This window comes from Sarcophilus harrisii, chromosome 3, assembly GCF_902635505.1.
Source record: "Sarcophilus harrisii chromosome 3, mSarHar1.11, whole genome shotgun sequence".
Lineage (NCBI taxonomy): Eukaryota > Metazoa > Chordata > Mammalia > Dasyuromorphia > Dasyuridae > Sarcophilus > Sarcophilus harrisii.
The window spans coordinates 84,324,485-84,337,281 of NC_045428.1; the positions used below are offsets into that span (position 1 = coordinate 84,324,485).

Here is a 12,797-nt window from a genome sequence, read left to right on the forward strand (position 1 = left end):
ACTTGACCATTTTTTAACCTATAAGCTGGGAATGTACCATATGTGTTTTAGCTCCAACTATGATTCCAGGAACTCGCCACTCCTAGGAACTGTTGCTGTCGATAAGGACTGGCCTCCTTGTCGATTCAACACTTGATCACAACCACCTGGGGCCCTTGTCGGTACTTGCCTGTCTTATATGATGTCTCTACTTGGCTCAAAGCCTTCTTTGTCCTGATTCCTATAAAAGGCGGGTAAAACATTTTCTATTTGAAACCTCACCTACGGAGATGACGTTCTGCCTAGGATTTTCCCGTTCGGGACTCAAAGGCTGAACTATTGGGGTTTCCCAGCCACTGCAGTCACCCACTGCGTGTCAATTAGAGTCGGAGCTCCCCCGATCGGTGACGTACTCTCTCTCTCTCTCTCCACTATTCTAATCATAATTCTTATTATTCTTTGTCTCATGTATTATTTGGTGTATTAGTTGTTATTGTAAGCATCCTATTCCGTGTATCATGTAATTGATATTGTAAGCACTCTACTCCATGCATTGTGTAATTAAATTTTACTTTCACTTTGATTGGGTCTGAGAGAGTCATTAATAGAAGCAAATCCGAACTTTTTCCTAAAATCACAAAAATCACATAACACTTGCCTTCTTGCTTTCAGGCTCACCCCACTCCAATACAGTTTAAACAGTGCTACCAAAACCATCTTCCTAATGCACTGCTCTGATTCTTCCCCCTTCCCTGCTTCCCATGCAGATGTTATCCACTATCTACAGAAAAAAATATCACCTAACCATGCACAATTCGATGTCAAGCTACATTTCCAGGTATAATTTATACTTCTACCTTTCAGACTTTCCAACCAAAGAAGAGAAGGCACTGTTTCTATAGCTTTTCCTCGTTTTCTCCCTCTGCTCTCACACCATTTACTGAGCCTGCCCCTAAAAAAATCCAATTATAACTTTTACATACACTATTCCTTTACTTTCTCTACCCATATTCAAGGATTGAGATTCCTTCCTACTCTCCCAAACTCTTTGCAGGAGACTTCCTCACCTCATCTACCCAACAGAAAACAATTAAATTGTTCTTTAGGGTTCTTTGTAGTTCTCCTAAGCACTTAAGATATTCTTGCTTGTGTTACAATAAAATTACTTATATCTTTGTTTTTATTTTTCCACTATAATGTTAGCTTCTTGAGGGCAGAAACCATATCTTCTTTAATTCTGTAGATACTTCAGCAAAATAACAATAACCACAAGAGCAATAATAATAGCCGGCATTTATTTAGCTTTTTAAGGTTTGGATAATGCTTTACAGAAATGAAATCATTTTAATCTCACCACAATGCTGGGAGGTAGGTGTTATGATTATCCTCATTTTACAAACAAGAAAACTGAAGCAGACAGAGGTTGAGTAATTTGCTTAGGGTCACCCAGAAGAGTTTGGAACCATATCTGAACTCGGGTCTTTCTGATTCCAAGACCTCTGTTACTATGGTGACATCTAGCTGCCCTGAACACTGTTATTACACATAGAAAGCATTTAGCAAATTTTTGTTGAAGTGAATATAGTCTTTTCCTATGTTAAATATGGAGTCCAGCAACTTGTCATTAGCAGTAAATTCAATGCAGTACACACAATTTTACAAAGTTTATAAAATAGCAAAGGAACATGTTCAATGTAACTTTTTCCATTTTGAATATTAAAATGCAAGAACCTGAAGCAACACCCTTTAAAGTGTTGCCTCTTATAAAAGAGGAAGGAAAGATGAAAAAAGAAAAGACAACGTCTAATATTAACCAAGAAAGACTTTTTTTTCCAAAAAAAGGAAAAAAGGGGAAAAGAAGAACAGGCAGTTCATCACAGCCTTGGTGTTTGTTTTATAAAATCAAAAGCACTGCAATGAAAGCAGGAAGCCAAGGGATAACATAGGTTTTCTAACAAAAAGAGAAGATTTTATTTGAATTTTTGTATGCAAGTCATCTCAAGAGCACCAGTTCATTGTTAGTGATTTGTTTACTTCTGGCAAAGCACCAGCTGCATCCGCCCTTTTTTTTTTTTTTTTTTTTTTTTTTTTTTTTGTGGGAAATTACAAGTTATAATTTGTTTGGGAGGCTGGAATTGTTAATTTTTCATTTTGTTAGTGATCCAATTTGGGGGAAGGCATTTTTAAATCTAAAAGGTACAATGACAGATAATATTGTACCTTTTACTACTCATCATTCTACATGTGGTTTAACTCAAAGCTGGAGCCAATTTAGTTTATATAGCAACAAACTTCCAATTTTCTAAATCAAAACAGAATTTTAAGACTAAATTTTACTTTAGCCACAACTTGCTAGGAGCACATATTTGACATACTAATCAATATACTTGCTGTCAAATGTTATTTTTAAAATTTATCACCCTATGTAAATTAACATTCACCTACTTTTTTTTTTGTTTGTTTTTTTGCTAAGGCAATGGGGTTAAATGACATGCTCAGGGTCACACAGCTAGGAAGTGTTAAGTGTCTGAGGCCAAACTTGAACTCAGGTCCTTCCATCTTCAGGGCTGGTGCTCTATCCACTGTACCCCCTAGCTGCCCCCTCACCTACTTCTTTGAATATGCATTTACTTAGTTTTAAAGGTACTTTATTCCTTTTAAGTATAGATACTATATATTTTGAATTTATTAATATTTATTCATTTTGATTAAGCTAATTCTAAGTCCTTATTTTTAGATTTTTTTTTGAAAGTTACTCTAAAAAACACATTTGACACATTTCAAATCATCAGTAATAAAAGAGAAAACCATAAAATTACTCCTTTCCGAAAAGCACTGAATAAATTAAATTTGAGCTGAATGGCTCAGTGAGGTTCTAGAAGTGGTTTTCCAAACTTTCACTTTTCTTCTCAAGGCAAAATTTCTCAAAACATTTCATCATAAAGGTTATAATTACTTTATACCTTCCAGATAATATTAGTGCCTTAATTAATGATATTCTTTTCTCCCACTTTATTCACTCATAACTTGTTTTTCACAGTAAAAGATCACAGATCCTGGAGTCTTAAAATGAAGCAGAATTCAAAATCAGAAGATCAAATATTTTAAATACCAAACTAAAAAACAGGATGCTTTAAAAAAGTATTTCCAAATAACAAAGGATGTTCAGGGAAGAGAATAAGTTCTTGCCTGTCCTGGCAAGTTTACCTTTATAACTTTTCAAAAATTATGAACAAGTTACATATGCTGTTATTATTGAAATGAGTCAACTACTCTTCAATTTTATGTTGCAATATCCTATTAGACACTATAAATGAACTTTCAAGCAATTGGCAGATGAAGTTTAAATCAGGGAGGTGGTAAAGATAGAAAGAATGAAGACATTTTAGTCTAAACATAAGTCATTTTTCAAGTGCAGTAAAGCAGTCATGTTCAAAACACTTACCATTATTACTGCTCTCAGAATTTTCTTCAGGCTGGCCTTCTGTAGAACAAGAAAAATGTGCTTTTGTGATCGTGGTGAACAACAAAAATTACTTTAAAACTATAATATGACAAACAATGGTTACTGAAAAAGAAGTCATTTAAAAGGGGATAAAACCTCCACAGGGACATAACTTCAAAAGCCATCTTCCTAAAAGCTAATGTTTCTTCAGCCCTTAGCAGAATACAAAAATAATAACTATGGGGAATAAAAAACTACTGAGGCAAAGGGCACACTTTCTATGTGTGGGGGTAGGAAGGGAGAAGAGGGTGGACATGTTTCTTTCCCTTCCTTCTCCTTTTCTCTCTTCCTCCTTCCTCTTCCCTCTCTCTTCTTCCCTATTTTTTTTCTGTCCACCCCATTTATTTGTTAGGCTATTGTAAGAAACCAATTCCTTTGTGGTTTAAAAAAAAAAAAAAAGGTTATATAGCCCATAAAAGACATGATTTACAGAGAATGATGTTTTATATTAGACTGGGTTAATTCCAAGCTGGTTTCTTATACTACTGTAAGAGATGAAGATTAGCAAAACTCAGGGGGAAAATGCCAGGAGAGACTAAGTACTCATGATTCACACCTCACTGGGGAGCTTGCAATATTATGAAAATTCAAAGAATAAATTTTGTAGAATTAATACCATCACAGTAATCAATATTTGCCATATTTGAATGTGAAGATCTCAGGGTCACCTTCATGAGAAGCTGAGGCACTATCATTGGACTTTAAATGCATATTTATTAATGACTTAAACAAAGGTAGTACTTATTTCATCTTTAGTATAGGTAGTATTTATTTATTTATTTTGCTGAGGCAATTGGAATTAAGTGACTTGCCCAGAAGCACACAGCCAGGAGGCTTAAGTGGTATTAGCCAGGTATTATCAGCCAGGAGGTATTAAGTGTCTGAGATCACATTTGAATTCGAGTCCTCCTGATTGCAGGGCTGGTGCTCTATCCATGTCACCATCTAGCTGCCCCAGTCCTCATAAATTTCATAAATTATTTTTATTGACCCTTTTTTTTCTTGGTAAAGGCTGATATTAAAGCCTCTTAATCTATTTGATAGAGAATCAAGCTTGCTCTGAAGTTGCGGTAAAACTGAGATTTTGTCTAAAACCATGCAATATGGTTTCCAATGCAGATGAAAAAATACTTAGCTCATTCACATTGTCAACACTTACCTTTTGGAAGTAGAGGGACAGAATATGGGGGAGAAACCAACTAATTATCATCTCCATCCTTCCCACCCACCCCAGTTCCCTCAGGTTCTTCTGATGCTATCTGCACACCAAGAGAAGAAAATAAAAGCTACCTATAATAAGACCAAAGGAAACATCAATAGAGTCCTTCCTCTTATGAGGACTCCCCAAAAAAGTCATGTAATTTTGGTCCTTGAATTTATCTTACTAACCTTTTTTATTCTGTTGGGATACTAAAAGTTCTACTCTTACAAACTGCTTATTGAATTTCTAAGAACATTGAATTCCAGACTCAATTTGACTAGTGACCAGCTAATAACTGTTAACACTTCAAACAAATCCCCTGCCCTCTTATGTCTCAATTCTTCAACTGTAAAATAGGTAAAAATTTTGCGCTATATACCTCATGAGAGGGTTATGAAGAAAATCCTTTCTAAAGAGTATAATATAAATAAGCATTATTAAGAACAATATTCCTTTTTTTAAATTGTGAAAAAGACATCAACTAGACTGTTCATTTTCTTTTTGAAATATGAAGTTGTATTAAAATAAAGAGAGAAGAAATAGGCAAAAAGACGAGCTATCTAAAATAAGCAACTACTAGAAGCAGAACTCAAATTGAATCCAATATCTGAGCTCTGAACTTCACACTAAAAAGCAAACTAGGTCTACATCTTTCAGCTTCATGCCCTCTTCCTCACTCCTGTAGCCCTGATTCTGGTTCAGGCCTTCATCCTTTCTTATCTGGACTACTGCAAAGATCTCCTCCTAAATGATCTCTCCCTCTGGTCTCTTCCCCATCTGATTCATTTTCCACCAAGTTGCCAAGCAGACATTTCAAACTAGGCCTAAGCAAGTTGTTATCCTCTCCCCTCAGAGACCCCTCAATGGCAACAGGATAAAATACAAATTCAAGTTGTCATTCAAAGTTCTTGATGATCTGCTTCCCATTCAACTTAACAATCTTACTTTCTATTATTCTCCTCTTGGGGCATTATTCTTGGTCTGACTAGCCTGACAGCTAGAACTTAGACATGATGTGACAGTATACATAATATGATATACCTCTAGGGTGTTGACATAAGGGTTCCCCATATCTGATATAACCTTCTTCCTCACCCCTATCTCATAGAATCTCTAGTTTTCTTCAAAGCTGAACTCAAGTGACGACTTTTATCTGAATGAAGCCTGCCCTGTTCCCCTTACTTATATATAACTTGTACTTACTTACTTGTGCATGTGCTGTATTCCCTCAGTAGAATGTAAACTCCTTGAGGGCAGTTACTGTTTCGATATTGCCTTTGTATTCCCAACGCTTAGCACAGTGCAGTGCACATAATAAACCATTCATTAAGTGTTTGTTGAATTGAACTGAATCATGCAGAATGTATAACTAGAAAAAGACTAAAGGGCAAAATATTACTAGTTAAATCTTCAATAATAATAATTCAGGTTTAATCATACACATGCCAGTCAGTCTGTCTATTCTACAAATTATTTTTAAAGAACATATATATTTAACTGTTGGCTTATTTTCCTAAAAGGCTGAATTATTTGGGTGAAGGCATATTCCATTCAAAATTTCTTATCACAGATTTATAAACTAGCTTCCTACATCTGATAGCTAAAATCCTAGAAAGACATTTTTATGGCAGTCTCCATAAATACATCTGTAAATGCCTTTTAAAAAATTTTTCTGTATTTATCAGGCTATAAAGTTTCCATGGCAGAAAATCACAGGCAAGACTCATGAATTCAACATAAAATTCCACATCTTATCTTAACAATGTACTCTTTCATTCCAATTTTCTCTTGGACTACTGCATTTAGCCTTATGCATGGAAAAATGGAGTACAGACATCCTCTGCATATTTTCAGTTTTGAAAAAGAGAAACAATTTCTACAGCTATTTCCCCAATCTGGGAATTGTTTTTGCAAGAGGTGAAAGAGTTCATGAGTTGACTGGCCAGAGTTCCAAAGATCCTAATGAACTCTGCCCTGGGAACTTGGCCATAATCACACATCAAACTTGGCTGTCTTAGTTTGCTCTGTCCCAGGGCAAGATTATCATCACCTAGGATAATGCAAGATGTTCATTAGGGTGAGCAGTAAAAACAAAAGTTCTTATTCTGCTAGTTCCTTTCATAATTTCACATTTGTGGGTACGGAGACATCACAATATGCTGTGCAATTACTAAGGTGGGGGTGGGGGAGACAGCCACCCAAAATGCAGTGAATCAGATCAAATGGGAAATTTCACTAAGCCAAAGAACACGTAGATGAACAATAATTGGCAATTCTGGTTGTTATCAATCCATCCTAATATTTATTTCCTTAGAAAATAATAACAACATTGCTAAAGCTCCCAGTAAACAAAATGATTAAAAGAATATGTATTACTTGCTTTTAAAATCATAGCACAACCTATTGTAACAAACACAGAATATAGTCCTGTCGGCAATAAAGTCAGCACAGTGTTAACAGACTGAGAATTTCAGAAACACCTTTATCATCAGCCATAGCCAAAGGAAAGAAAGGAAGTTACTACATAATGGACAGAAAAACTGGCCTTGAAGTGAGGAAGATTAAATTCCAAGTCCTTTTTCAGATCCTTTTTCAGACACATACATACTGGCTAAGTAACCTAACACTTTCTGAGACATGCTTAAAATACTGATGATTTGCTTTGCTACCTTTGGTGAAGCGTTTCCTCCTTTAGTCATCTATAATTACAAAGTCACATACAATGATTAACAAAAACACTAAATTCTCATTTATAAGAAATTATACAGAAACCCAAAACTGCATTTCTTTGTATATTATTAAAACTACTTAAAAAAACAGTAATAATTAAAAGATAAATTGGCTAAAAATGTAAATATGGCTGCATAGCAAGTCCTGAGGAAGCATGGCACACAGGGGAGAGAACCAAGCCAGAAAACTGGGTTCACTTTCCTCCTGAGCCCACTATCTTTGTGGTATAGGAAAAGTCAATGAACCTTTCAGAGCTCTAGGGGACTCCAAGACGCAGAACTGCATTGACTGAGGGAGTTTCCTCATCTTGAAATTCCACAGACCAAGGATATCACATACCTAGTCCTTACTTCTTAAAAAACATAATGTAATTGATTTTTAGAAGCTGAGATGGAGGGGAATATCAATTAAGTGGCAAAGCAATGAGAGTTTAATTGTAAAAAGTTAAAAAAAAAAAAAGCTTAATACTTTTCACTGAGACATATGCCAGAATTATTAAATGATAACCCTCTCATTAAAAAGACATTAGTTTAAGACAACTAAGATTTTTCAATACATATCCAATAGGTTAAATGGAATGTTTTATTATAATATGATTAACACTACAATATTATGGATGATGAGATCTATATCTTCAGAGAAATTACTGGTAATTAATTTTGTATTTTCAAAGAGCATTTCTAGGGAACATAATTCAAAAACAATCCTACACATTTCTCTATAAATCTATATATGCCAGCTTATATATCAGCAGACAGAATATGTAGAAAGTTCTATCAAGCAACCATTAAAATAAAACTCTCACATAGTTTGGCTTTAACATGGCTGCTTCCTGTAGACAGAGATCATGTTTTATTGATATCTGTGCAATGACTAATAAAAGTTATTGGAAAATAATACTGAAAAGTCATTTTTATTATTTAAAAGCAGAATAAAAAAATCAGATTTTATATTTAGGGATATAGCAAAGTATGGGCTAAGTTGAAGGCAAAAAACATAAAACCCAGTTTTGATTCTCACATGCATTTAATAATGCATTCATGCAGCAATTTAAAGTTTGCAGGGTACTTTAAATGCATCTTCCTTTAATCCTCACAATCACCTTGTGAGGTAAGTGCTTTCACCCCCATTTTATAGATCCTGTCTCTGTATTATTCCCTGTATAACTCTGGTTCAATCACTTTACCTTCTTCAGTGACAGCTTCAACACCTATGGAAGGAGAGTGTTGGTCTCACTGGCCACCAACAGTGCTATCACAGAAGATTAAAACTCATTATAAGAAAAGCCAATTTCATTTAATACATATTTATTAACCACATATTATGCATCCAAATCTGTTCTGGTTACAATAGGGATAACAACAAAATATAAGATACAAGATAAAATGGAAGATGTTCCTTTATCCCTTTATAGTAAAAACAAAACAAAACAAAACAAAAAAAAACAGGGAATATGCTCAAGAAACAGGTAAAAACAAAAGGTAATAGATGATTAAGTGACCAAGTGAATAGGAGAGACATGAAAAGCTGTGAAGAGTTCAAGAGAGATTTATATGGGTTCAAAGTCCTGAAAAAGCCTGTAAAGATGTAGAATCTGTTTTTACCTGGCTCTCATACCAATATGGGAGTTTGAAGAGAAGGGTGCAAGCCATGCTTGGCAAAACAACAATATAAATTCAAATAGCAGATATTGTGGAATAAGTAGGAAATGAAAAGAGGTATCAGGTAACATAGGACCCTGAAGGCCAAGAGGAGTAGTACCTGTTAGATACCAAATTGAAAATGTCCATTAGGTTATTAAAGATTAGGAAGGGGAATCTGGATATGAGGCCAGGGCTCAGTTCTAGTTGCATCTTGCACAATAACAATCATCTCATAATTACATAGCACATCTGGTACACTCATCACCAGTCCGGTGCTCCTCTTTCTCTCTTGCTCACTGCATGTATCTAAGTAGGGGCCAGATCTCTACCATATCCCTCACATCTGTTTTCTTTCCACCTACAGTCACCTAAACCCCCATTCATGCCTTCAGCAACTTCCCCTTTAACCATTGTAGCAGGATCCTGGTTCATTCTTAAGACAGAGGCTAAACTGATTGTCCTGAAAGACAAATAAGGCCTTACCTATACCATCTCCAGAATCAGATATAAACTCCTTTGTTTGGCATTCTGGCCTCAGGCTATCTTTCAAGTGTAATTGTATGTCGATCCCTTCCATGTACACACAGGCCATTCCTCCCTTCCTTCATCCACAGCATTTTATCTCCCATCTCCATGCCTAGAATATACTCCTTTATCTGCAACTCATATAATCCCTCTCTTACTTAAAGAGATACTAAATGGCTAGAAATATTAATTTCAAAAAAAAAAAAAAAGCAATATAATAAAAGCAGAAAACAGATTGCCAAGAATTAAAGAGAAAGGGCATAGATCACCCATTCTACAAGTTTGGCAACGAAAGAAAAGACAAAACCAGATGGTAAGGCTAGAGAAACTAATAGAGTCAATTGAAGATTTTTTAAGAGTCTTGGGGGAGATGGAGTTAAGAGATAACAAGAGGAAAAAGCCAATAGAGAAAGAGAAGTTCAAACTGTCATAGAGTGGAGAAACTGTACACTGGAGCAAGATCACTCAGGAAATAAAAAGAAATGAAAATCTAGAGCATGGAACACAGAAATATTAGATATAAAAAAATTATAGAAAAACTAGTCTATATAACTCAGAAATAGCAATAAAAATGAAAGGAACAGGAATTGTAATTTGATATTAGCAGAATAAACCATAAACTCAACCAGCACAGTGGTAAGAATAGCTTAGGTTCCTGCTACTCCCTCAGTGCTCCAATTCACCCCCTAGAGCTATAGGGACTACTCCAATGCCTTGTACTAGTTTGAATTTGTCAACAAGTACATCCTTAGTCATGAGTTAAACTCTCTGTATCTGTCCTAAGACAACTGGACAGAGATCTCCAGATATTTGAAGCAGCTAGCAAAGGAGCCATTAGATAACCTACTATACAAGCAACTCAGATCTAAAAATGTAGGGCTTCTAGCCAAAGGGAATTAACTTTATAACATGTAAAAAGATGTTCTTCCTTAACATCCTATAGCAGTCACATACAATAACCTCTTCCACTCTTCAAATGGAACTTAAATGGCTTAAGAAGTTTTTAAGCATTAAGCATATGAAAAATGGGGATTGAATTTCAAAATTCTATTATGAAAAACACAATACCCTAGAAGTAAAATGCTCCCCACAACAGCAAGTAAGCTCTGTAAGAGATAGGACATTACATTTAAAAATTATTATCAGTGCTAATAATAGGGCCTCACATACAGTGAGTACTCAATGTTTTGTGGAATTTTGATATGATAAAAAGTATTTATATTTAAATTATCTACTCTGTGAAGAAAGCATTTAGTAAAACAGAACACTGAATAAGCACACACACACACACACACACATACACACACACAGGTCATTGCACTTTCTGATAGGGGAGGCAAGTGTAAAGAGCTCTAGCATGAAAGGACCTAGCTTCAAATCTCACCTCTGGCACTTATCACTGGTGCAAACTTGGACAAGCAAACAATATCCTTGAAACTCATTTTCTTCACCTGTAAAGGTGGATTCCATATTGTAAAATATTGACGTTGGAATAGATGGGCTGAGGGGGCTTCTAGCTTCAGGATCCTATAACTTCCTTTATTCTCTCAGAAAAGGTATGATTATAGTAGGAACTTAATGAGTGCCCCATTAATAAATGCAGATATTCCAAACAAATATGCTTGACATAATTTCAATGTACTATATATGGCATATTCTATATTAATATGCTATAATTTCAGTCAACAATGTTAATGAAATAATACCTAAAGACTAGGAAAAGATCAAAGATTTTCATTGCCAAACTGAGCACACTAAAGTTCAAGAAAGAACAATAATATTAGAAATAAGATCTAATGAATTAGAATCATGAGAAGTTAAAAGAGTTAGAAAATACTGCAAAGATTATCTAGTGAGATCCTCTCTTTTTCTTTTACAAATCAGGAAACTAAGGCAGGAGGACTGAGAATTCTGTCCAAAGTTATTCAGGTAAATAGCAGAGCTGGAATTCAAACCAAACATCCACCATTATGTAGAAGCAGTTGAAACCAGGAAAAATTAAAAAAGGTTTCCTGAAGAAATACACAATACTGAAATAAAGAATAAAACCAAAATTCAGCCATTTCTTCATGGAAGAATGAAGCTTAACCTTTCAGAAAATGTCTCTAAAGATAAAGAAAAATATTATTTTGCTATTATATGGGAGGAATATACAGATAGAATAAATAATGATAATTTGAAATATTAACTAGAAATAGAGCTAACTAAAAGCTCTCAGAAATTAAAAGCTGGAAATAATCAAAATAAATTCATAAAGTACTAATAAAGGACACATGGATTTTTTAATTAAAGAGAATAACATACAAAAATTTCTACAAGGAAATCAAAAATAACAAAATTAATTAGAAATGAGTTTTTTTTTTCAAATACAAATGCAAAAGAGAAGAGGAAGAACTATTAAATCAAAAGGGAAACTATCAAACTCATTTAAGGTGTACATTTTTTCTAAAATTGCACAATGTGTAGAATGTGAATAATTAAGGAGAAAGCAATAAATGAATATAGTACTGTATTTAGAATAAAGGACAAATACACAAAATCATATCGCATTCACATATGCCTTACTTGTAAACCTCGTATTCTTTTCTAAGTACAATTAACATGGGCATCTGAAAATAACAAGAATGGTATGAAGACTCAGAAAATAAAGGCTTGGAACTGTAAATGATAATTCTTGGTTGTTTTTTGTGAAGACTTACAAGCCTTATAGTTCAAAGGAACTTAGGAATCATCTAATCTAATGCACTTAATATTTTATAGATTGGAAACCAGGGCATAGAGAAAGTACTTATCTACTGTAACACAAATGATAAATAAGAAGCAAACAAATTCCAAGTCAGATCTTCTGGCCCCAAGTCCAAGACTCTAACCATCATACCATGAGACCTTCAATCAAGTCACTCAATTTGCTCTTAAAGGAAAATATAGTCTCTTCATTGTTTTTTAAGGGATAGGTACCTGAAAAGACACCAGATATTATGTAATTTCATGAAATTAAATTTGTAGGTTCAGATATATTTATTTTAAATTAAGTATGGAAAAAATCATTAAAAACAATTAACAAACATGGAAAATAATCAGGGGCATTGCCCAACATTAGTTTTGATTATAATACCTGTATCAGTCATTTGGAAGTGACTTAATAACCAATTAATGCAACAGAGAAAAGGCAAATATTATTAAGGAAAGTTATACCAGGAAATTTAGCTGGGTT

General features: G+C 34.4%; 1 protein-coding gene across 2 annotated transcripts in view; it reads right to left on the reverse strand.

Moving 5' to 3' along the window:
* GTF2F2 (general transcription factor IIF subunit 2) overlaps positions 1-12,797 on the reverse strand; it is a 167,528-nt gene that overhangs the window by 134,324 nt on the left and 20,407 nt on the right. Inside the window, exon 5 of one of the 2 annotated variants that reach the window (XM_031958394.1) lies at positions 3,425-3,463. The exons of the other annotated variant lie outside the window; for it this stretch is intronic. Coding sequence (XP_031814254.1) covers positions 3,425-3,463 — 39 coding nt within the window. The remainder of the gene's footprint in view (positions 1-3,424; positions 3,464-12,797) is intronic. 2 annotated transcript variants of the gene reach the window in all.